The 26920-nt window shown below is 37.3% G+C and overlaps 2 protein-coding genes across 6 annotated transcripts; both read right to left on the bottom strand.

Moving 5' to 3' along the window:
• Positions 1-226: 226 nt before the first annotated feature.
• Positions 227-5101, bottom strand: LOC114143920 (hepatocyte cell adhesion molecule-like). Of its 4 annotated transcripts, none has more exons than XM_028016325.1 (4): positions 4857-5101; positions 2960-3292; positions 1621-1925; positions 227-650 (listed from the first exon to the last, which is right to left on the bottom strand). In XM_028016325.1, the coding sequence occupies exons 1-4, from the start codon at positions 4930-4932 to the stop codon at positions 609-611; spliced, it is 756 nt and encodes a 251-aa protein (XP_027872126.1). In that variant the 5' UTR covers positions 4933-5101; the 3' UTR covers positions 227-608. The 4 variants fall into 4 exon arrangements, with proteins under 4 accessions (XP_027872126.1, XP_027872123.1, XP_027872127.1 ...); XM_028016322.1 differs by having other exon boundaries at positions 1638-1925; positions 4857-5077; XM_028016326.1 differs by having other exon boundaries at positions 1638-1925; positions 2960-3072; positions 4884-5065.
• A 9472-nt stretch (positions 5102-14573) lies between these two features.
• On the bottom strand, positions 14574-25460 carry hand2 (heart and neural crest derivatives expressed 2). Of its 2 annotated transcripts, XM_028016269.1 has the most exons (3): positions 24318-25460; positions 23469-24204; positions 14574-18068 (listed from the first exon to the last, which is right to left on the bottom strand). In XM_028016269.1, the coding sequence occupies exons 2-3, from the start codon at positions 24090-24092 to the stop codon at positions 17952-17954; spliced, it is 741 nt and encodes a 246-aa protein (XP_027872070.1). In that variant the 5' UTR covers positions 24093-24204; positions 24318-25460; the 3' UTR covers positions 14574-17951. The 2 variants fall into 2 exon arrangements, with proteins under 2 accessions (XP_027872070.1, XP_027872069.1); XM_028016268.1 differs by having other exon boundaries at positions 23469-25460.
• Between the last annotated feature and the right edge of the window lie 1460 nt (positions 25461-26920).

The following is a 26920-nucleotide window of genomic DNA, read 5'->3' as shown; positions in this document are numbered from 1 at the left end:
CACTTAAGTAAAGTTAGAACTCATAAGTTCGAGTTTATGTAGTTCTTCTGTTGAAAGCTATGCAAATTCTTGCCAAAACTACATGAAGCTCATGGCAACCAACAGCTGGTCACACATATTCAAAAAAACTTTGCAAAAGAAAATCCAAAAATATAATTAAAATAAAGAAGAGGAAGAAATTCATTCATGGTTGAAATTTGACCCCAAATGGAAGTGAATACACAGGTAGAGACAAAGGCTTCAAGTCTTTATTTCCAAGAACAAACAAATAAAACAGAACCAAGAAAAGGAAAAGAACTCAAAGAAAACAAGAATCTGACAAAAACCCAGAGGAAATCAGGTAAAAGCAGCTAAAACATTGTATATCCATTACATTTTTACATTCAGTTGAGCATCAATACTGCGTCCGGTTTATCACAGAATTTGCTGTGGTAATTTGTGCACTCAGGGTTTGTTTCTTAGATTCTTTCAACACAACAAAGCTCCAGCATGAGAAGCAGGAAGTGTTGTGGTTCCCTGACCATGCTGTTAGTTCATGGCTCATCCTCAGAACCTGATGTGGTCAACCAGAAGAAGAATCAAAACCAAGGCAATTCCAGCAGAAACGATCAGCCTGACAGTGGCTTCATTCTGACACCAGCTGCTGTTTTCTGAAGAAGACAAACAAAATTGGGCAAGTAAAAGAAGTACTAGCTCTACTGGCAGATTGTTTCAATTATAACTAGTAGTTTTTCATCAATATTAAGGAATTATTGACTGGAAAGTTATACAGTGATACCTGAAGTATTTGATATGAAGTATTGCATATGCAGTGTTGTATATGGAGTACGGTCATCACCAGAAGAATTAATCTTCCTGTTGAAGGTAAAAGGAGCTCAACGTGTGTGTCTCGTCTTTTCTATATCGCAGCATCACATGTTGAGGGAAGATCATCTGCTACATTACCCTCAGCCATCCGAGGTTGCAGGGTAACACCAAGATTAAAATTATTTCATAAGATTTTGTGTTTTTGCAGAAGCTTTTCGGAGGCGTTGATTCACTGTTAAGTGTCAGTCATTTTCCAGATGAAAAACTGATTTCTATTTTATTGATAAATCTGGTTAGTAGCCAGCAGAGGTAGGCGAAGTACGAAAGATTGTACTCAAGTAACTTCTTTAACATACTTTTAATCAAGTATAAGGTAAAAAGATGATCAATCACTTAATATTAAAATATTAAATTACAAGATGGAACAAAATATAAAGTGAAGTGGAAATTTTGGTATTTTAAGGAACCAATTGACAGTTTTTCCAAATAAGTTTCTTTCAATAAAACTTTAACAAAAACTGCAGGTGTGTGTCTGTCACTGGTTAATTTTTGGCTAAAATATGTTTGTTTTTCATTCAGTGGGTAGAGAATACAGAAATTTTACTCGAGTAAGAGTAGAAATACTTCATCGCAAAATTACTCAAGTAAAAGTAAAAAGTACAGTGCAGTAGAAATACTGCTAAAAGTATATTTTTTTTACAAAAAGTTACTCAACTAGCTAGTAACCAACTCTGGTTGCCAATATTTCTGTAATTATTCAGCTCACTTAAATCATTGAAAGGTTGGTGTTAAGAGAGGAGATTATAAACATACATTATTTTTAATTGTACCTCCATTTCCCAGCTGAATGTCCTTTGTAAGCAGTTTGGTGGTTTGTCTCTCTACAGGGTTTTCAGCCATGCAGCTGTAGTTGTCTCCATCTGCGGCATCCACCTCCAGAGAAAGACTCAGCTCAGAGGGCAGACTGGGACTGTTGGTTTGTTTCAGTCTCTCCGTCCCTCGGTACCAGGAGAGCTTCAGCTCCCTGCTGTTCTGGACTGAACACTCCACGGTGACTGAAGCAGAGCTGGTGTTAATGACAGATGAAGTGACGGTAATGGACGGCATAGGGAGAAAACCTGAGGAAAGAAACATGAGGAAAAAATGAAAGGACTCTGAGTTTATTTTATTTTTTAAGCACTAATCCACTGACTAATTAACCGAGATTCAATGTTTAGGAGGAGAGGAGTCATTTAGTCACATTTAGAGTGAGCAGTTTTGGACATTTAAGTAGATTTTAATATCCAGAATCAGTTAAAAAATCACACAGAGAAAACAAAACAAAAGAAAAAAAAACTCAAAGAAGACTGAATAAACTTAATGTATTTAAAACATTATTTTTATTTATAAATTGAGGTTGCTGTGCTGTAAAGTGACCAAAGGTCCCTACACTGACACTTCAAAGTCAGAGGAAGTTTGTTACATTCACTGGTATGTAATGAATGAAATGAGAGATGCATCACTAAACTGCTCACACACAGAGACACACAGAGCAGCTGCATCGGTGCCTCATTAAAACAAAAATCTAAATCTGTGATAATTATAACTTGTGGTTGATTTTGTTTGTGGCTCAGAAGAAAACTGTTTTAAATACTAACAATACTTTAAATGAGGAATATTCTCTTTCTGTCACAAAGAAGCTTGTAAACAGCCATAGATTATGAAAATATATAACAGTTATAGTTGATGGAATGGGTTTCAGATTCAAATCTAATTACAAAATATAAAACCAGTCAATGAAAAAAGCTTAAAACTACCTTAAGCAAAAAATTCAAAGTTCCTGGTAAAGGAAACAGCCTTCAAAATGTCTACCGCATGACCTTTTACCCAGAAAAGTGCAACGGAAACACTAAGCCGGTAAAAAGTCCTAAAAATTTACCCTGGTAATTTAAGAAGAGCCTTGAAGAGAGAAAACACCTGAATTACAGTTTTTCACAAAACCAATGTCTGGATAGAAAGAAATATATAATTCTTCTTTTGTTTAAGTATTAATTTTGAGACAAAAGTGCTACCTTTTTAACACATTACAAAGTTGTAACTCTTAATGAAGGAGTAGCTGCTCATTTAGTAAACATGTGATATTACATGGTGATATAAGGATGTTTCTACTCACTGTAGACAGTCAGGTGGAAATCTCTGCTTAGGATTTTGCTGCTGATGGACTGGAACTGGTAAACGCCTGAGTCACTCATTTCCAGCTGCGAGATAGTCAGAGCTCCGGTGTTGCTGTCAAGAAGAAGTCTGTCTCTGAATTTCTCCTCATAGTCACATTTTACTTCTTTATTCAGCTTTACTGATGCTATTCGGATGTTTGGGCTTTCGACTCCGAAGGTCCACACAACCCGGGCGTTGTGTGGACTTTCTACTGGCTGCAGCGTGATGTTCGTTCTCGCTCTTGCTTTCACAGCTTTCTTTTCCTCTTTTGCACAAACGTAGCACAGCAGAACTGAAAGTCAGAGGGCATTTGTAAATTCCCTTACATTAACAAATATCAAAACCAATAAAGTATTTTTTGCACCTGAATCAACTCTGAACAGTTGCAATGAAATGAGACTGCCAGCTCAGTTTGGAGTTTCGTAAGAAAGCTTTTTTATGAAATCTACTAGATCACAATGGTAACATATACTGTGTTTGTGATGTAAGATGTTTTTACAGACTCTTTTCTCAATGATCCATAGATGAGTTATCTGAATCTGAACTACAATTTGGCTCCTATTGATGTCCAAATTCAATTCAAATTAAAAAATACATCATTGACTCCAAAGGGAAATTAAATCTGTTGTTCTAAATCAACACACTGCAAAAACACAACATTTTACCAAGTATTTTTGTTTAATTTTCAATGCTAACAACCAATTACACTTAAAAGAAGATAAAACTAACTTACAATTAACTTTTCAGCAAGATATACTAGCCTGTTTAAAGTCAGTAACTCTTGAATATTTAAGAAAAAAATACTGTTTTTATTGGGAGATTATTTTACTTATAGTGTGGGAAAAATCTCTTGTAATAAAATAATCTGCCAGTAGAACTACTACTTTTTAAAAGTCAATATTCAAGAATTATTGACATAAAACAAGACCCTATATCTTGCTAAAAAGTTACCTGTAAGTTTTGTCTTATTTTAAATGTAATAAAATTTTTGCTCTAGAAACTAAACAAATATCCGTTGTAATATTTTGTGTTTTTGCAGTGCAGAGGCTAAAATTTGTAACATAGAGAAAGAAACTTCTCCAACTGTAAGAGTTAAATATATTGATGGAGGTGAGATGATGGCAAAGCTTCAGCACAGAAAACTGAGAGTCAAAAACATGGAAGTTTCCACCACCACAAAAAAAAAACAAAAAACAAAACTGATTAGAACCAAGATTTGAAATTTATGAGTAAACTCAAAGCAAAACACTTAAGGGAGAATTTAATTTAATATTTAAAAAGTCACTTTACGCATCATTAAGAATCTAGAAAACAATGTAAGTCGAGTGTTTGTTACTGCGACATGACTACAGGATGCCAGAGCTCTGAGAAGGAATCTGGTAAACAGCGATGTTAATTATCGCTGTTAATTATAGCAGCAAAGTTAAACATCGCTGCTGTTTAACTTCTCAAACTCAAAGGTTCAATCAAACAAAAATAATGTTTTTACAGAACATGTTGTGAAGCAAAGATCAGAAACTCCTGAGAGAATTTGGAGGTTTTTCTTTGAGACCCACCTTATGATATTTCAAAAAGATCACATTTATTTGCAAAACGCAGACCAATCATGTGAGTTTTATAATATCTTTATATAAATTAAAGCAAAACCTGATTGAACTGAAATTATATCATTTTCTATTTAATATAGGAAATGTGAAAGTTTGACAAACAGTTGTTTCATCCCACTCATTATTCAGCCTCAGCTTTTCACTGCTTAACCTCTGTATGTCATTGTATGTGTATTTTTAAAAAAAAATATGAGTCCTATGTCTAAGCACCACATTATAACTGAAACAACAAACTCTGACTGTACCTACCTGTGAGATAAGTATCAGAGATCTTACCTGCTGTTAGGTAAACTGAGCAGCATGTCACTCCTAAGCCTGCTGCCATTTCTGCTCCACCTGCGTACGATGTTGTTCTACATTATAGTGAAACCGTCAGCGTTGGTGCTGCTCATCAGACTGAAAGCTGCAGAAACCAGGAAGGAGAAGCAGAGAGGAAACACTGTTCACACATTGCTCCCTCATTTGAGTTTTTTTTCTTTTTAACCTAACATTGGCTGAGAGGCAGCGTCTTAGTGCGTTTTTATGTTTTTTCAACATACGGTGGTAAATAATGTTCTGACTCTGAAAATCTACAAATCCTTTGTCAAAATGTCAAAATGTTATTCTTTTTTTTGGTTAATACAACCTGCTAGGTACTTACTGCTCCATGTTTTCATCTGTTCAGTTTTAAATTTTGGTTATTTTCTTCTTCCATCATCTTGTTTGTCTGATGTAGCCTCATCTGCTTCTATTGCAACCTTTTGGTTTAGAGAATCCTCACAGATTAAACCATTCAAGATTAGTTTGGGTCATATGTTATGTCTGTTTTCAGTATTATTCTTTGATTAGATGAATATTTAACATTGTAATTACACATGCAGTTATGGGTGACACACTGTCAGCAGAACACACTACAAAAACATAAAATCTTAAAAGTATTTTTGATCCAGTTTCCACTGCAAATATCTCAGTACAATTAAAATACAACAAGACTAACTTACAAGTAAGATATAGGAGCTTTCTAAGACAATTATTCTTGAATATTTTAAAAAAGTATTAGTTACACTAACAGATTTTGTTCACTTAAATTAATATTAAGGAAATACTGACTTCGAAGAAGCTCTTGAAAACTTATTTGTAAGTTAATTTTGTCTTATTTCAAGATACTTACACAAGAAACTAGACAAAACTACTTAGTAAGATTTTGTGTTTTTACAGTACATTTAAAGTGTTGCAAAAAAGTACTTCCCTACTTGCAGATATTTATTTTAGTCCTGCAAATATTTCAGATTATAAAACAAATTTCAATATTAGTCCAAGATAACTTAATGAAATACAAAAAGCATTATAAAACTGCCTTATCTGTAGAATTAAAAACTTCAAAATGATTGTTCAGACTAAATAAAGTAGGCTAGAAGTTTGCAAAAAGCAACACGTTATGGCCTTATTTACCGATATTCAAGAGAAAATGCTACAGACCACATACTTCTCCTCCAAAGTATGGTTGCTACATTGCTGTGCATAATTTTTGTGGTGAAAAATTAAATTGAGCGTACGAAAAATGATCTGTCAACAAGACGACGCCCGAAGGAATGGGGTTCTTGGAAAAACAAGAACCAGATCTCATTAGAGGGCAGATCTCAGCAGCAACTTCATTACAAAATGTTTTACGGCCCTGCAGTCACTACCAACTAAAGTCTAATGATTTAGTCCTGGATGTGTTTGTCCTTCATGTTAATCCCCATCCACACACCCACTCCCCCACTGGGTCTGCCAGTCAATCCATTAGTTCTCATCAGGTCACACACCACTTTAATGGACACACACACACACCCGCACCCTGAGCCAGACAGGAGTTAAAACCATAAAAGCCAAGGCTCCATTATTACCCATGTGTGTGCGGGTGGGTAGTGGTGTGTGTGACAGCATTATGACCAAACACACGTGTGTGTGTTCACCTTTTACCAGGCCCTATGTGTGTTCCCAGACCTGATGATCAAAAACATACAGTAGTGTGCCGGTCAGCCAGGTGGTCTTCCCAGACTTGGGTGGTCTCAGGACTTTAAAACTGGAGGTGTGTGTGTGTGTCTGTGTGTAGGGGTGTGTGTGTGTGTGGTTATACTGGACAATTAATCAGTTATCAGCATTGTTTCTGTCATTTGTTACATCAGTTTTATTTCCGTTGAGTGATAGGAACAAGAGGGAAGAATCTTTTCTACCTTAATCAGTGTTTGCTGCCTCCAGCACAATAAGCTGGAAACCGTCATATTCCCCACTTCAATAATTTATTTATTTATCTGTTTGTTTGACGGGCACAATGCACACAAACACAGGACAGAACATGAGCAAGTCTGTAAGTCTGTAACTGATTCATTGCACCAAGAGTGGATAGCAAGAGCTAATAGGCCCTGGTGGAGTATTTCCAGGCATTACAGTATTTACAATTTATAAATTACAGTAAGTATACATACATTTTCCTGCCTACCTGCTCATGTGAGCAACCTTGCAACCTCCAAATCCATATAGTAAAAAAATATACATTAAAATACGTACAATTTATAAATCTAGATGCAAAAATATGTTTTCCTCTTTGCATATTCATACATAACCTTGCAGTGTCCAAATTTATATAAATATCCTTGCACATCCTCACACATTCAGCCAACATTATTATATATACAGTATATTATGTTATATATAATTGAATATATAATACTAACTTACTCCTACACAGACTTTCTCATCCATTAAATTAATAAAATTAAGTGTAAAGAAAGATTTTCCTTCAGGAGAGAGTTAGTTTTACATGCACGATTAATAACTTTCTTATTGTGGTACTTTTATATGAAAAAGTGGTCTGAGCAAATGAGGTTCTACAATTCTGTTTGATTTGATTTATTTATCTCAAACAAGTTTTTTAGAAATCAAGAAATCAATTGTAAATAACAACTGGACAAACAGCATCAAAATAATAACCAGCAAATTTTACAAGCCAAAGAGCCCTCAGTCCAGATAGTTAAAACTTGTTTAGTGGCACAAACCTACATGAAATTTTGAAAGACAGACTACTTATAATTTTTAAATGCATCTACTATTGTTAATTTGTTGTCAATTTTAAAGAACCTTTCTGTTCCTAGGTCTTAAAAGGAAGAAAAACAAAATCATCAATTTTTTGATGATTTTTTTTTTCTGTGGGATGTTATTTGTTAAAAATGTAAAAGAAAATTTAAAAAAAGCATAGATTCCAACTTGATGACAAGAAAAATAGATCTAAAATAAGATTACTGTTAATTTGGACATTTTGATGAAAAACTGTTAAAACTTTAAGGTCAAGATAAACTTTATTATCCCAAAGGAACCATTTGTTTTGCAACCAAGAGAGAACAAAATGTACAGAACAATTTAAAAACAAAAATCTGCATTTTTGATCAGATCTGTATTTAAAAACATTAATTTATCACTTCTAGCCCATGTTATTGACAGCAAGCTGCAGGTTCAGACTGAAGTCTGTTCACTGAGCGTCGCGTTCATTTCCTGGCCATCTTTCCTTGGAAGTTGTTAAAAAGTAGCTCATAAAAGTCCAGCCCAGATAGTTGGCTCAAGCCATTAACGTGCTGTTGCTGTTTTTCCTTTATTATTATTTAGCCCATCAAACTTTCTGCTGCACATGTGCTTTGCTGCAATATTGCAAAAGCTCGGGGTCCGAATACTTTGCCCTCCAGATGGGATGAACAAACCTGTTGGAAACACATTCAAACCAACATAAGACGCAAAACAACAAACCTCCAGCTACCTCAGCAGCTCATGCTGGCTAATTCTCTGTCCTGGATCAACAAACAGAAAATTCCCATAACTGACAATAACTTTAACTTTACATTAAAGTTATCGTCAGGGCCGTTATAGAAAGGCAGTTTTCTTCATAGCTATACAGGAAAACAAATGAGATAATTTTGTAGATCGTACATTTCAACTTTCATTTCATTTGCAGCTGAAAAACAACATGAGACTTTTTGCACTTAGCAAGTCAACTGCACTTTATATTCTCACTGTTACTTTCTCATGCTGCTATTATTAATTTTCACACTTAATCATTTTTTGCAATGACTTTAAAGTGCAATATTAACAATAAGTACAGTGAGGTTTTATTTTTTTATCCTTTTTATTTTTATTTATCACCAGGGCAATTATGACAATTAAAAATATGTTGTATGCCTTATAGAAACATGCAATTATTCAAACATATATACACAGTTTTTATATGATTGAGCAGAATAAACACATTGTAGGTATAAAACCTTCTGTATATGTATAAAAAAAATAAGAGACCACTTAAAATGATCTGTTTCTCTGAATTTACTCTTTTAGGTAAATGTTTGAGTAAAATGAACATTGTTCTTTTATTTTTTGAACTACTGACATGTCTCAGAAAATCCAAGCACAATTTTTTTATTTATTTGCAGACAAATAGGTAAAAATAACAAAAAAGACACAGTGTTTTCTGAGCTGAAATAATGCAAAGAAAACAAGTTCCTATTTATTTAGAAACAATACTAATGTTTTAACTCAGGAAGAGTTCAGAGATCAATATTTGGATGAATAACCAGGAGGTTTTCAAAGGGTTCAGTGCAGGGGTCTTTAATTTTTTTCTAATTGTTTTATATTATATTTAAAATAAAAACAACTGAAATACTTAAATAGAAAATTCTTTTTTTTATTTTGGTATGTATTTAGATACAGTAGTTATCCAGAAGTCCTTTATATGGTGTTTGGTGTCTTTCATTAACAGCTACCTTACACAGTGCTATATAATTATATTTTCTCCAAGTCGAGGAGATCTAGGAATATTTCTATTGTTCAATAATACAATAGAAACCATTTCAGTATTTCTGCAATCCTCACTTTCCTTTCTTTTAAACTGTCTCTTAAGAGTGTTTTATTGCTTCACAGGCATAAATCTGTGTCAGGTTTGGAACAGTGTGTCCATCCAGCTGGCCAGATATTTGCATACAGAGCATAAAAAGCCTATTATTTGCTGAGCGCACTCAGTCCTTTGCAATTACAACTTTGCACACATCGATATCGCAGACACCAGCTTTATTCAGTATATTGTGCGTCACTATCCACACATATGTCCTATAATGACTCAAACAGAGCAAATCTCTCAATTTATTCAAAAGAGATAAATGACTACACATCCTGTCCTGGAGATAACTTTCCAAACATTTTAATTGTAAATTCTTAGTGCAGGTTATTAAATAAACTCAGAAAATGATTCTGTTAAATATAAGACATGTGTTGGCGTGCTTTTTACCGCTACCTGGTGTAGTTGTTCTTTTTGCCTCTGCCACTTCTGCAGCCAATCTCCGCCCGTCTGAAAACTGACTGAACTGCTACCTAAAACCACTGGGAGGCAGAATTTGACTAGAAAGTTGTCATGAGCCATGAGAATCACAATCCTCACAGCCATTTGCTACATGACGGCAGTGTACTACACTCCAGTTGTAAAAGTGAATAATATGCTGTCATTACAAATGTTGCTGGCAATGTTTCTGAAACAGAGGTTAAAGTAAAATTCCCATTGCAAATACAGCCTACAGATTGGGCCAACCACTGCACAAAAAACAAAGAATTAGACTATTTACTTACATAGAAAACAGATTCGCTGGTCAAACCATCAAATGCTTCTGACAAAACTGTCCATGACTGGAGTGCAGAAATTTGTCCTGTCCCAACACACTTCAGCACAACTCATCTGACGTATTTAAAGGTGACCTATTAGGCTTCCTTGGACAGGTTAGGATAAGTCTATTGGCTATACAAAACATGTTCATTATATTTTAATCTTTTTTCAGATGGAGTTGCTTTTAAGCCTTTTGTCACTTAAAATCACTTTAAACTGCTGCTGGCCACGCCCCCCAACTCAATGTTTACACTCCCAGCTGAAAATGGCTGCAAACAGATGCGCAGTTATACTGTACAGCCATACATCTTTCAAAAGCAGAAATTAAGCCTACTGGACAACCAGCAAGAATGCAGCAAGTGGGTTTTGAATGGTAAGTGTAATTTAGGTCTTCATTACTAGGCTGGAAACACTTAAAATGTGTGTTGAATGATAAAAGAAACAGGTACAAACAGATTGAAGTATTTTATTGATTGTCTGTTTTTATGCAGTGGCATCTCAGCTGGAACTGATGGTGTCCTGTTAAAATAAAACAAATGGGCCATTCTAACAGTAAGTCAACAACAAAGCTTTTCCAGCAGCCATTGTACAGTGTGATGATGCTCAGCTTGGGTGGCTAGGCAGGCAGGGATTTATTGGGATTACTAGGTAAGGGGCAGTACCTGCTGATTTGTGAAGTTACATTCAGAAGGTTGCTGAAACGGGTTATTTTCCAGATACCCAAAACCTTTAATTCATTGTCAAGAAAATGGATGAGTGTTTTTTTAAGTGCTTCAGCCGTTTCTAGAAGCAGCAGAAATCCAAATGAAAGTACAAAAACATGCTAAATGTGAATTTTACATAATATGCCTCCTAGGCAACAGCTGATGCCTGTTAATATATTTGGAGGATGAAAGCTCAATCTACAGACCCAACCATAAAATCTGGTGAATCTACTGCTAACATTTTTCTGCACACAGACTCAGAAGTATTTTGTTGCCAAAATAAGAACCCCAGTATTATTGTGGTCAGAAATGTATTGATTACAGTTGTATATCTAAAGATGTATTTTTATTTGATCATCAAATGAGTCTACATGTGATGTAACAAACAAACCCAACCAACATCCCTCCAACACCGTGCATTAGAGTTTATTCAGCAGAAGAGACACCAAAAACCTTTATAAAAGTTCAAGAAGTCCTGTCATTCAATCAAAGACAACTTTTCATTTAAGTTATATCAAAAGCTTGTTTTTCTGGCCATCCAAACATTTATGTTTTTATGTTCTCCAGAACATAAAAACATTTTCTTTTCTTTTTTTAAACTGAACTTGCAAAGAACATTAATAATCAGCATGTTTGATTTTTATTCAGTTTCATTTCACGGTCAGACCTAGGCTTGAACGTGTTTGGCTTTTCCTTGATTGTGTTTAATGTTTCCAACTTAACTGCATTCTTTACCTTCGCTTTGCCACATTGACAGGTAGCAACATTTACATCGGTGTGACGTTTGCAGATGTTTTTCCTCTTGGCATTGCTGTTAACACTTATTTGTGTTCTTCATACCAATTAAACTGATAAAATTCCTGCTTTTATACAGGACCTCACACACATTTATTGAAGAACTGATGTTGCAGCTCATAGATTTCCTCATGACTGTTATGTCAGTCATTCTTGTTCTACAAATTAAATAATGTCACATACAGTTAGTGGTTGAAGAGACAAAATTGGAGATTTGTTTCAAAAGCATCCCAGATATTTTATTCTTTCTGAATGTTATTCATTTCCTGAATATACAGTAATTTGTAAGACTTTAATTTCTTTAATCAACACCATCATAACCATAGAAGTATTGGGAGTATAATATTATGTACATGTTTACAGATGCACTGGTCAGTTATGTAATTGTTAAATCTAAGTGATAAAACGGGTTATAGGTACAAACGGGGCCCCCTAGTGGAGAAAACGAGTCAAGGCGGTGGAGGAAAGTATCGTGAGCAGAGGAGTGCTAAAGGGAGGGGTCTCCAGGAGCTAATGGCTACCAGATGTTTTGGTCGGATCACAGGGAAAAAACTCTATTCAGGCCTTAGTCATCTATCATGTTTGCTCGTCCACTGCAGTTAAAGACCAGCAGGTATACCGGAGGAGTGTTTGGTATACAGTGAACCCTCGTTTTTCGCGGGGGTTACGTTCCAAAAAGAACCCGCGATAGGCGAAATCCGCAAAGTAGAAACCTTTATTTATTTATTTATTTTTTTTTACAATTATTATACAATGAAATACTCCATAATACATTGAAACCAAAGAACAAAACCCTTTTACAGGCCCAAACATTTGTTTAACAAATAAAAAGTACTGTATGAACATTTTTTTTTGTTTTTTTACAAATAACTACTGTACTGTAAAATAATAATTTTAATACGAACTGAAGGCGGATTCCCATGCCCGAATTGCGGAGATCAGCAACCGCCCCACCGCGACCTGAGGCATTGGATTAGAAAGGGAGAAAATAAAAAATGATTATGAAAAAAAAAAAAAACAAAGTACAGTAGGACAAATAGTGACTCACGTGTATTTCACTGCTCTTCTGACTGAGCCGCTGCATCCTGACTCCGCTCTGTAGCGGTTTTTTTCTTCTAAAGCCCGCGGTGCAGGTGTGTTTTTTTTTTTCGAGAGAAGAACATAATTATCGGTCGCTGTTGTCGCTCTTTTTTCTTCTGGGCAAAAAGATTCTTATAAACCGACATGCCACCATCGATTATGTTAAATATGGCAAGCTGTTTTACATACGTGTACATATTAAACCGCAACGTTGTTGACACACAGGTAGAGAAGAAGCGGAGAGACTGTTTAGCCAATCAGAATGCAGAACACAATGCACGATGCAAATCCGTGAAGCAGCGAGACCGTGAAAGGTGAACCGAGGTGAATAGCGAGGGTTCACTGTACTGCATTAACTGTTCTGTAGATTTAAATATATAAGTAGTGTGTTGTGAAGAAAGAAAAAAAAAATATTTTCCCCATCTGTTGTTAAATTGTCATCTTTTCCAGCTCTTAACATACCTAGATAGTTAACTTCTAGCATGACAAAAATACAAAATATTTCCAATTATTTTTTTTTGTGGAAATATCCTCGAACACTAGAAATAAAATAAAGCTGACTTGCAAGTAACTTTTCAGCAAGATATAGGAGCTCAACCTTCAGAACCACTCAGGTCGTCTGGTTCTGATTCTGCTCTGCATACCTGGAGCAAGAACCAAACTTGGAGAAGCAGCATTCAGCTTCTCAGCGTTGTAGTACATCAAACCAGATTTGTAACGGAAATAAATCGCATTGACTGTTTTGCTATCCATTGCACTCCATTGGATTATCAAGTGACATAAACCACCCGTCTCATTCTGATTACAGTTTCATTCCGATTCTGAATCAAATCAGAATATTCATATTACATGACTCATTTTTAATCCATTTAAGCCGATCTAATTGACTCATTCATAAATATGTAACATAACGATGGGGTCACAGAGAGGGTCAGGATCAGTTGAAGGGTGACTGGGGTTCAAATAACTATTCTGAGTCACAGCCACTACAGTAATAAAAGAACCATTAAAAATGAACTGTAACTCATCTGAAGTGATTCATTTAAAACATTCGTTCATAGCTGAACCAAACACTTGCAGCTTCTTACAACAGGCTGTGTGTGTGTGTTTTATTTAAATGTGTGCATGTGCGTGTGTGTGTTTGTATTCCCAGATTCACAGGGTCATCTCTATCTGATGCTAGCTCTCTCAAAAATTACCGGTTCTCTAGTCTTTACCCCAGGCAAGGCTGTAGCTATTAGATATCAGGATGAGAAAAGTACTTTCAAGATCCACTCTCTGTGTGCGTGTGTGTGTGTGTGCGTGAATGTTTGTTTGTTGTTGATTTTGAGCCATTAACATACCTACCAGGACGCAAGATAAAGAATTATCATAGCAGCCAGCTGATGTCTGTTTCAGACACTGGAGCTCAGTAGGGAACAAAAGAGATTAAATTTATGTGATTACATATGTGTGTCCCAGCTAGCTCAGCTAATACTTTAACAATGTGAAGTTTACTTATTTGGAGATTTCAGTCTAAATAAATCTGTGACTACTGAACATCTTAGACAACCGTAGGTGTTAAGGTCACAGGTTTATGGGTTTTGTCAACGTGGAACATCATAAGAAATTTTTTTAAATGTACTTGTGTCATAGACCTTGCCTGCAGCATATTATTGCATGTACAGTTAATTGAATTAAAACCCTTCAACTGCAGCAATAAAAACAAGAAAGAATACAAAACATCCCTTTAAGTTTTTGGTAAGCATTTACTGCACCTTTGTTTATATGAAGCTGATTGCTTTGACTGATTAACTCCAGCATCCACAAAAAGTTTTATTAATGATCCCACATGAGCAGAAAACAGCAAAAAGCTGAAACAACAAATAACCTCAGTTTGATCAGATGTAACTCTCCAAGGTCTTGAAGAGATGCATGACCAGCAGCATTCTGCCTCATCGGCGGATTTGGCATATCAGCTAAACATGAGCTGAAAAGGATAATTTCCAAACCTAGAAAGTACAGAGACACACACTTTCCTTTGGTGCAAAAAATGAGGCAAAATCCCATTTGTACTCAGTTCTTCCCTAAACTGTATAAATCTGATGAGGTCTGGTGGATGGATACAACAGGAGTCAGCTAACTCCACATGGAAACAGATGCTGTTAAGCTGAACAAACTAGAACCAAACAGAACAAATTGCAGACTGTTAATTATCGCATATCTGATTAGCTGTTGGCTTCCATCACCTTAGAGAAAATGTTCTATGTGAAGAAATTCTTGTGTTGCTTTTGGCAAGTTGTGGGTTGAACTCCATATTACACTCCCGTATCATGATGATGACACTTATGTGCAAGATAATTAACCTCGAGTCCCCTAGCAGTCTGTAGGTTGGTGTATGAATATGTGCGACTGAGCTTAGACCACAGTCATTTAAAATCTTCCTACAATATCAGAACTAACCCTTTCAGGTTTGATTCAGTACAAGTTGAGAAAGTGCTAACTTATCTTGGCTAATTGAGTAAAATATGAGACTGTTTGGTCACTATGTTCTGATAAACTTTAAGTTCTGACAGCTATGTTTGATTAAAATTGTTGTAGACAACTGAATCCATCTCTCTTTTTCTGATCAAAGTTGTTTATCATTGTCAGATGCATTTAATTTATATAGTCTAAGTTACACAGAACTTCTTTTGATTTCAGGAATGAATCGATCAAAATTATGACAAAAAATGTAAATAGATCAAACTCATTTAGAGCTTCAAAGCTGCAAAACCAGAAAGTCGCATTTACCCAGCAGGAGTCTCAAACTCTCATCCATATTGTCAGTATTCAGTGTTTTGCACAATGATGTGACACTGGAATCAAATTAACAATATCTTAAATACCAGATGGCTACTCTTCCAAACTACAAACCCATCCAAACAAGAGATTTTTATTTTATATATTACATTAATGGAATGGTGTGGAAAGGTCTGTTTTACAGTATTGGCACCAATCAGGTAGAAATCAGGGAAATGTCTTCACATGGTCATGTGACTGAGTGATTAAAAATGTATCCAAACCCTCCTTCGGCTCATGCAATCAAATGCATAAATACAGGTTGTGAATACAAAATAATAAATTATTCATTGACAATAACCAAAATCCATATTTATGGAAGTCTCAAATTATCTAAAGATTTCCAGTGTTCTGTAGACACAAAAACACAAAACTACTAAACTTCATTATGCCGCTAATTACCTTCTAGGATGTTGTTTATAAAACCTAATGCCCCAAATAATGAGCAACACGTTTTTTGATGAAGCCTAGGTTCCATAGCCTGATTAATCTTTTCTTAAGCTTCTCAACAACCTTTAAATTTTGTATTTGGTTTAAATGCTATTTTTATTATTATTATTATTATTATTATTATTTGCCCTAGGTAACCTCCAAACTCATTATAATTCCAGGTTTCACATAAACATCTGGAGTGAGAGCAAGAGATGTGAAACACAACCAGGTCAATAATGACGGCACTGTGGATCAGCAAGACTGTGGTCTCACTGCATTCTTGAAAGTAGTTTTAATCAGAGTGGGTTTCTTTTTTTTTCTATTCCACTTTGCTGTAACCACATGTCTGCTTCATTCACACATGGCATATGAAAACCCAAACTTCTGCCTCAATGAATCAAACATTAAGTGAAAACAACTGTTGTTGACATTTTGATAGGCTTTACATTCCCCCCAAAAATCGGTTGTTTTTTAAATTTTTTAAAAATGCTTTTCATTTTTGCTTTCCTCTGCAACAGGATACATTTTATGTATTTTTCACACTTTTATCCTTATTTCGCTAAGATGAATTTGGAATCTAAATAATTGCACAAAACCAACAGATTTTAGGTAAACAAGCTCAGGTAAAATTGAACAAAATTTGCAGATTTTTAAACTTTTTTTTTTCAAACAAGTTTGCAATTAGTCCAGTTATTCACTCACTCTGACATTTGGGAATGTGATGGTTAAACCTGTGTCACTTTGACATTCAGCATTTAGCCGCAGGGAAATTATTAAGTTCATTTTGTTTTCTTTTAGGACACACAATGAACATCTGTGCTCTAACAGACAACACACTCAGCTGTAACTCACAATGACACAGAGTCTTGGGACAAATAACACCTTCAAAAATCCCTCTGTTAATGTGTGCCTCGGGTATTTCTCATTAAGTTAAAGCTGATCTGTTACAAATACTTCAATCCTACAAAACTGATGCACATCAGGAGGCTGAACTAGACCTTCACCAAACAAAAAGGAAATTCAACAACTTTGGTGTTCAACAATAGCACATTTGAGCACATCTGCTGTCTGTTAGTGATTATTTTACATCATTTTATTCAATCTACATAAAATACTATTTCAAAAGTGGCAAAGATTAAAACCAAGATGATGCAGAGTGATCATAAGAAACCGCTGATACTGCTGAGTGAGAGGCAGAGATGAGCTCAGTTTGAATCAGCCACCATTTCACCAAGTGGTGCTTTTATTCTTTTCACGACATTGTTTACATCCCACAACAAGCATTATTTAGACTCCCAGCACGTTTTCACATAAAAACACAGACACTTTGTCAGTGGCGTGACGGCACTACGTTTACAACCTAAAACTGCAATAGGAGAGAGAGAGAGATGTGTTCACATACATCTGAGTGAGAGTTCCTGCAGAGACCCGTTTAATGGCCACATTAAACATAAATATATTCCGTTAAATAAAACACACAATTCCCCATTTGTGTGGTCAACTACGCAGACACATTGGTAAACAAATGCATGTGAAGGGGTGTGTATGTGTGTGTGTTTGGGGTGGGGATGGTTCGGTTTGTTCAGAAAGGTGCCAGGGGACATAACTCCGTCTGTGCCTGTCTAGATGGACTTCAGCCCACACCCAGGCTCCTTCCTGGGGACACGTCACTTCTTCTACTTCCCGGGGTCCAACTGAGACCGTGGCCGAGCAGCAGGACGACCGTCTGCAGCGTCCATCCAGCCCCGCCGCTGTGGGGAGCCTGAGTGTGCAGAGGCACGGCGGCTGCACTGTCCATCAAAAACCCTGGGGTCAAATTTAGGAGTGGGAGTGGGAGTGGGAGTGGAGGGGTCACTACTGTTTGAGTTCCAGAGCCCAGACATGCTGAGGCCATCCTGTCCGACCTTTGCTCTTCTTATCTCCTACCGATGAGGAGGACGAAGACGAGGAGGCTGCTTTGGGGATCTCCACCTGCAGACATTTCACATGTTATTTTTCTTCTTATTATTTATTATTTTAATTTTACTTTTTAAATAGTAATTGCAGTAATAGTCAGGACATTTGTGTGACTGGCACTGATAGTAATTTAGCCAATTGAAATCAGCTCAGCTTGAAATTATTCATATCCCTGACAGAATAATTTATTTTTATATAACCAAAAAGTTGAAGCTTTATTCTCTGTTTTCATTGTAGGAAATGAGACATGCATATTCTAAATAAAATAAAAATCCTTTTAAAAAGAAAATATTTTTTTATGCAGTTTAGTAAAACACAGCATGTCGAAGGTCATTTACACCCATTTCAATAATGGTTGGAAAATATTTTTGGCATTATAGAAATCAATTTATTTATTTACCATATTTTCCGCACTATAAGGCGCACCTAAAAGCCTTCAATTTTCTCAAAAGCTGAGAGTGCGCCTTATAATCCGGTGCGCCTTATAGTGCGGAAAAAATGAATAAATTGATTTCTATAATGCCAAAAATATTTAAAACCTCATAAATAAACCTCATATTGACTGATTGATTTTATGTTTGCTTCTACCAGGTAATTTCCACTTGTAGTCACTGACCCAGCGGATATTTTTTTATTATTATAAATAAACAAATAAATAAATAAAAAAGAGGGCAACTGGTGGCGCAAGGAGTAAAGCGTGTTACCCGTGACCCATATATAAAGGCCTAAATTTTCAGCCCAGCTGTCCCGGGTTCGAGTCCCAGTCCGTTGACCTTGGCCGCATGTCTTCCCCCTCTCACAACCAGTGAACCAATGAAATGCGAGAAAAACAAACAAACAACAACAAAAAAAAAACACGCCGCTGTTTAATACATAATCAAACTCGTTTTATTGATTTACTATTAGTGATTGGCTGAAAGACTCTTGGCCATTAATCTTTGGCTCCCTCTCTAAAGATTCAAGTAGGACTCTGATCGGGCCACTAAAAGACGTTAATATGTTTTCCAGTCAGGAGAAAAATGTTGGTAAAATATAAAAAAGAAAAGTTAACTGATAGCCACACAAAAATTAATCAATCCATAAACGTATAGGCTACCGATGTGACCGCAGGGCGTTTTGCAAAGCTGGCACCGAACGGATGGATGGGTGGCGGTAGATATGCTATTTATAGGCGATGATAATATGGAATATGGATGCATTCATATTCCAGAATCGCCTTTCAGTGCGTTTATCCTGGATTGAACCCCCACTACAACCCCTAAACAACGCCCCCCACCCTTGCAGCGGTAAACCTCTGCTCGGTACAGTAGCTACACCCACTAAGTTCACCAGACATCAACCAGACAACAAGCAGCAGAAAACGACACCTCAGTTCCATCCCAGCGCGGATAAATCCCTGCACGGGAATGCCGCAGATCCAGCCTGCTGCGCAGGGAGGTAGGGTGAATAACAATCAGCATGCTGACAAGAAGTACACAGAGTTTCTTTCCTATCTGGACTTTTTTAACAACATAAAATTCAGCGTTTTTTTTTTTTTTAAATAAACGTAATTTAACGTAATTTAGCAGCATGCTGCGAGGAAACCTTTAATGGGTTGGAGGGCAAACACACCGATGTGGATAGTTACTCAAAAATGTTCCATTCGAAGAAAAATGACAGACGGCCAATAGCTTAATTCAAAGTGGAGCGTCAGTGTGTGTGTTTGTGTTTATGCGGGATTTAAAACCAATCTTCTTAATTAAATTTTTAAATCAACCAAAATTATGCATTCACAGGACGCGGAATTTTGTAGTTCATCTGAATACTAAAACTCCTTCCTTAAACTTTGTTATTCTGCAAAGAATATTCTTCAGAAAACTAAAGCTGAAGATTTTTTTTCTCTTAATATAATAAGATAAAAAAAATTGTTCAAAATAGTAGCAAAGTAGTATCTTCAGTAACTCAGTCCCTGTTAAATAAATCCCTACATGTAACAGGGAGGTGTGACTGCTGTCCAGGCCTTGTTTACATCCCTAACTCTGAAGCCACAGCCACATCTCGACTGGCACATCACATTAAAGCTACACATATAACCAGGAGCATTAAAAATAACCTTCTGAATTCATCTTGTCAAGCGCAATTAGGCCTAATGTTGTTTTTTGTTATAGGTTCGATGTTCAATTTCGGGTTTTTAATTTAGATGAAATGTAAACGCATTCGCAGAATAAAGAAAAAAAAAATTAGGGATGCATTTTGAAACCGAAAGCCTCTGGGATGTATTATCACCCAGTTCCTAGGAGTGGGCGATTTGGACTTAAAGTGTTATCACGATATTTTGTGGTACTACTGTGATAACGATAAACGTGATGATAAGAATCATTTATTACTTCTTTTTTCCGCATGCCACAGCAATGACAGCCCCACTAAACTGCACACAGAAACTGCATTTAATCATATTTTCAAATTTATTGATATTTTCTTTGAATAAGCAGCGGAATCTTTTTTAAATGGTTAAAAATTGCCCAATTTTTACATCAACTGAAATTTATTGCGACAACGATAAATCAAAATTCTTATGACAAGACATTCATCACGATAAATGATGCTACAAATGCGCCCTGCTTAAACGATGCTTATAGGTTTAGGGACAAGTGAAGAAATGCGTCATCAAAATAAATGGATATAATTTTTTTTTTTTTTAATACATCCAAACCGTGTGACCTAATTTGAACTTCCACTTGTTGACAGAAAAAGGCGGTTTAAGTCCAACGAATTGTGTGATCGTTCCTAATAATAACTTCTCCTTGATTTTTGAGCAACAACAACACTGCAGCTTGTTGGTTTTTTTCATTCTTGTGTTTTAGGAAGACAGTATACAATCTGAAGAAGACGTCACTCAATTGTAATCCAACCTCCAGCCTCCTGCAGTGAATGCAGCTCCAAGTGGAAGGGAGAAATGCGTCCTGGCTTCCATTACGCACCACACTTCCTATACACATCAAGCAGGAAATAATTATTCTGCTCTGGCCTGCTCCGTGTACTTTTGTTTGTTTGGACGCATAATGTCTGCTGCACAGCTCTGATGCGTTGTGGGCTGAGGGAAGGTGTGCTGCAGCTGATGGATTCCTCCTCAGATAAACCCGGCAGAGTTGGTGTCATGATGCTTCGCTGCGCCTCGTAAATAAAAACATCGCTCTGAAGTTTGGTCAGCGATCACAGAGGACTGATTTAAAATGTGTGGATTATATTAGCGGCTACTGCCAACACGCGGATCGACGCCGTGCGTAGGCATGCATACTAAAAGTGCCATAATAATTTTATTGTCCGCAGAGCTGCATGGGACAAACAGTGAAACTGCATGTGAAGACAATGCAGCCGTTGGAAGTGTGACTCCATCAGAAATGCTGCTATAATAAAAGCGGGTCGTAATGGCTGAAGCTGGCCTCCGTTGGCTCCATGAAGTCTGAGAAAGGCCACCGATTCACCCCCCACCACCACCCCGTTCAGGCTTAATACACACCATACATTTCCATATTTTTCTCTTTCTTACACGGAATGCAACACGGAAGAGGTGGGCTTTATTTTTATTTTATTTTACAGTACTCATCAGTTTTTGAGCTGTATTTTATTTACATGGAAAACTACGGGTATTTCTGTGTCAATTTTCAGAGCTATTCTATTTTATTTATGTATTCCCTGTGTTTAGCAACATAACGTAAGAATACAGATTTATACAGATTTTTTATTGCTTTTTTTGTACTTTGATGCTTTTACATTTTTATATTTTATTTATTCTTTATAGGGAAATTTTTTGTTCTAAGCTTTAATTTTATTTTATGAAGTTACTTTTTATTTTAATTTGTGAATTCAATGTATAATTCTTCAGATTCACGCATAAATGTAATACATAAACATATTTCATAATAATAATAATATTCCCATATAATTATGGTAAACAGATTATATTGCACATTCTTTATTTTATGTTATTTGCTATCTTAATTTCTCTTAATATTGGTGGAGAGATTTAAAGATTTTTTTTGTTTTGCATTTAGCCACATGGCGGAAGTGCTCCTGTTCTTTTTAAATTTATTTTATATTTTTTTCCACTATACATTTTTTAAACTATTAAATTCTGCGAATGCAACCTAAAAGTACAATTTATTTGTATAGTTTTGTACTTAACGCCAATTAGGAGTTTCTAAATAATGGCCACACATCAAAATTTGCGTTCTGTTTTCACGGCATAATAAAATTATGAATAAGTAATGTAAGTAATGCAACAGCCATTTCTGTTGTCATTGATGGTCCTGTTCTGTTTCCTTTCTTGATTAAATTATCGGTAAAGTGATCCATGCTGATCGAGCACAGCGCACATTTGAAGACACGTGCAAACACAAACTTTCCTCCCTCTGTTTACTCTCTCCTTACCGGCGATTTAAATTCCTACCGCACATAAACGCGCCAATAACTGACCGTCTGTAGTTGCGCTTACGGGGATTTCCTTCGCTCCTGTTTGCGTTTGATGTGCTTAAGGCCGAAACGCTGCAAAATGAAGTGAATGAGTGTTTCAGTCACGCAAACTGCTCTGATAATCCAACTCAGCTGGTAAGATGAATTAATAAAGTGGAGCGTCTCTGTGAACGTTGATAAAAGTTGCATTTGTATTTAAAATCGATTTACAGGTGACATATTTTAAGATGTTAATTATCATTTTAACTGGTTGATTATCGTAAACTATTACCCTAAATTATGTAATAATCATTTTACACACAGGTAATGTAACCTAGATCGGTGTATTTATTTATTTCCGGTGCGCCTGTATAATTGGTCCACCCAAATTTCGCTTTCTTGTGTTTGTTTTGTATTGCGTAGGTTGCGGTCTGTCTTTATCTCTCTTTGTGGCAAGAATTTGCTAAATTGTAGGCTTTTAAGCGGCGTCTCTGCCTGGCGTTTCTCCTCTCCTCCTGCAGCCCTGCAGAGGAGGCTCACAGAGGACTTTTAAAGGATTTTCCACTGCGAACTTAAGTCATCAATCTTGTTGAGATAAAACATTCACGACACGACTAACGGGGCCAAATGAGCGTGGAACCGTGTAAAACAACTATCTAACATCTTCTCTGCGCAGGGACTGGCTGTGAATTCAGGTCATGACTCGTGTCTGGAGAATAAATCACTGCACGGAGCAGCGGGACGCGCAGAGCCGATCTGTTTCTGCAGGCCTCCTCCTCGGCGCTTTCAGCAGACATGCTAGTTTACTCTCTTTATTTCTTCACGTTATTCCCTCCAGTGGCGCATTTAGTCAGCTTATGTTTTCTGATAGTATTACCAATGGCGACATTAGGCAACCTGAAATCTCTGCCTGTGTGTGTTTTCGTCGTGACATGAAAGCAGTGTGTTGAATGTGTGTTAATGGTGACCCTGCGGATGCCTTACCGCCTCTCTTTTCCTGCGTTCCTCCCGTGCCTCCGTCTTTTTCAGCTCGGCTTTAAACGCCTGCGTGTCTCCGTGCTGGCCGTCCTTGTCCAGGATGTCCATCAGGTAGGAGATGTAGCTGGTGGCCAGCCGCAGAGTCTTGATCTTGGACAGCTTGGTGTCGGCCGGGACGTTGGGAATGCACTCCCTGAGCTCCGCGAAGGCCGAATTGATGCTTTGGGTCCGTCGCCTCTCCTTGCGATTTGCGGTGGGTCTCCGCTTTATGGTGCGTGGGTGTGCGTGGTGGTGGTGGTGGTGCATGCCGACCGTGGCTCCGTTCATAGAGATGCTGCCGGGCCCAGGGATCAGATGGTTCCCGGGTCCGTAGTGGTGGTGGTGGCGCGCGTCCAGGCCGCCGGAGGAGTCGCCCCCGCTGTTGGTGTGGTACTCCGGGCTGTAGCCCGGCGCGAGGCTGTACTCTGTGGGTGACATGTCCGCGTGGCTGATCAGCCAGCTCGTGAAGTACGGAGGCGCCCCGGTGTCCTCGTGGCACCTTCCGGCCGCCGCCGCCGCGTGCAGCGAATAGTGGTGGCTGTCGTGGTGGTGCATGATCGGGTGGTGAGGGTAGCCTGACACCAGACTCATAGTCCTGCTCACTGTCGCGCACTCCGGCGCGAAAACAAACACACACACACGCACACACGCACACGCACACGCACACGCACCCACACACACACACGAAGAGGCCCGAGAGATGCTGCAGAGGGAACGTGAAGTTTAATATCCCCTCCGTGCAAATGTTTGCATCCTGGATAATATTCCCAGCAGGGAACACCCCCCCGCTCACACTCTCGGTCCTGCAACACTCACCGGGCCTGCAGGCCGCTCTCTGCTGCTGAAACAGCTTCCCTAGTTAGGACATCGTTGTTCTTCGTCTTCTCCTCTCCGCGAAGCAATACCACAGACCCTTTCCTCCCCTTTTCACAGGAAAACACACTTCGGCTCGTCCTCCTGTTCTCCTCTACGGCTCATTTCCGTCAGTCAGCTGTCAGCTGTCAGCCAGGAGGGAGAAGGCTGGGCTGATCCTGGGTCACCCCTCTGAGACTGACTGACCGTAGAGTCCGCCTGGCTACATGAGAGAGAGAGAGAGAGGGAGGGAGAGGGAGAGAGAGAGAGGTGGTGGGGCTGGCTCTCGGCTCCATGAACCACTGGCGGACTTGCCCCCCTCATCGGGCCCCATTTCCAGGCTCTGTATAACCCACTTGTCTTTAATGTCAATAGGCCTGCTAAGTAGGCCTGCCGGCACATGCGCACAACCGCGCGCCCGTCAGCCAGCGTTTACTTACGCGGCAGAATCTGCTGAATCAAAAATGAGGCTGTGATTGATAAAAATGAATGCATTTACTCCAAGACATGAGGTTCACGAGGAAGTGTTTCATTTATCTGTTTATATTCTTCTTAATGAGTTTAATATTTCAGCTGAAGCAAAGAGTTTGTGAATTGGCTGAAATATGTTTTCCTTCAATATATAAAATAGGCTATATGTATTTGAAAAATATCTAAATAAGTGGTGTGAGTTTGAGATGTCTGATTTGCTTAAGGCTATTCTCATGGTGTTAGGGTTCTGTCTATATTTTTTTTTAATTAATGATAATAAAATATGAAAGTCTCGCTGGTGATGCGTCACACCAAGAGGATTTACAGATTAAACCCACCTGAGATAAAAGAACTCAAAACAATTTAGTCCAACAACTAATATCAGCCATTTTGGCACCGAATTAAAATTTTATTCTGATTTATTTGACTTATTTTATTAATCACCATCTTTTGATTATATATCAACGGTTCCGGTTAACTTACTCCTGTCGAATATTTACAACCAATAATATATCACTGCGCCATTTCAGAACGATTTGGGTTTACCAAATAGATTTTTATAGGTTTATGACAATTTAAGTATTTTTTACTTGACTTCCTTTAAGGTAAAGCAGTAGAAATGACCCTCCGCCCCCAGTAAATGTACAATAATTTCTGCTGTTGTTAGGTAATGTCTTTCAATTAAATAATTTAAAGTGTTGATTAAATAGCAGCAGACGAGTTAAGACAACGCCTGAAATAAAATATTAATTATTACAATTATTTTATTGTGTATTCTTTTTATTTAAAAATTATTATTACATGTAAGAAATCTTAGTTAACCTTCTGACCCGTAACATAGAGTGAAATCTTTTATTTATGCGGAAAAACCAAATTCACACAGTAAAACGCAACAGAGACACAAAGTAAGTATGGAAATGTAAAAGGTTTGTTAAAATATGCGGTTTGGATGTTCTTTTTGGGTCCACAATAACAAAATAATGAAATAGTTGAATCCTCTCGGTTGCGCTCACCCTGTGGCTGACCTCAGTCTGCGGTGTCCGCAGGACGCCTGGAAACACGCAACTTCTCCTTATTCGCCAAAGCTGCGGAGTAAAAAGCAGACTGTTCACGTTTGTCTGTTTTTTTTCCCACGTACTTACACGTTTTTTTGGGGAGGGTTGGTTTTCCAATTATTTAACGTTATTAAAAACACGATTAAGTAAATTAAGACAATCCTACATATTAAATGAACACAACATTGCTGATCGCTGGATTAACCAGCAACTAAGCCTTTCAACTCGCCTTAAATCTAACTTATAAAACAGCACAAGTTTACCAAAAGGTATAACAGTTCAACAAAAACAAATTATTATTATAGCCAAAATAACACTATTCAAGTTTCTTAAAAGTATGTACACAGATTGAAATAAAATACCCTAGAATAAATGAAAACGTTGAGATCAACCTGCCGTTCATCCAGAAGAAACGACTGCTAGGTCAAAGTGAGTTTGAAAAAAGCTGATATTGTCACCAGGCTTGTACAGTTTCGGGTGCATCAGTGCCATTGCGCAACCTCTGGCTGGTGCTGTTGACGCAGATACGCGTGGAGCTTGAGGCAAAGTGCTGTTTTTCTGCAGGGCACTGCCAGATTTATTTCTGAACCCCTGCAGGTTCTGTCAACTTCTGGCTGTTGAGCCTGTTTTTCTGTAAAATGCATCAGTTTCAAAATGTTTCAATGAGAGGAGAGCATGGGCAGAGGTGGGTAGAGTAGCCAAAAGTTGTATTCAAGTATTACTTCAGTAAATTTAAATCAAGTTAAAGTAAAATGTATCAGTCCAAAAAATCATTCAAGTAAAAGTTTAAAACTTGGTCAAGATTTCAAAAGAACAGAGTAACTGATCTAAACATCTGAATACATTTGTGAAAACTTTGTTATCACAGAGAAAACAATATAATAGTAGGTGTGAAGTTTGATATTTTAAAGATAAATATTAAAAAAAAAAAATTAACACAAATAGATTACGTAATTTGAAAACAATAAATGATGGCAGAAGAAACATATTTCCAACTTAATTATTTTCATAACATAAAAGATTGAATGTTGTGAAACATTA

This window comes from Xiphophorus couchianus, chromosome 5, assembly GCF_001444195.1.
Source record: "Xiphophorus couchianus chromosome 5, X_couchianus-1.0, whole genome shotgun sequence".
In the NCBI taxonomy this organism is placed as follows: domain Eukaryota; kingdom Metazoa; phylum Chordata; class Actinopteri; order Cyprinodontiformes; family Poeciliidae; genus Xiphophorus; species Xiphophorus couchianus.
The sequence above is the reverse complement of the archived record's forward strand: the minus strand, read 5'-3'. Positions and strand labels throughout refer to the sequence as shown.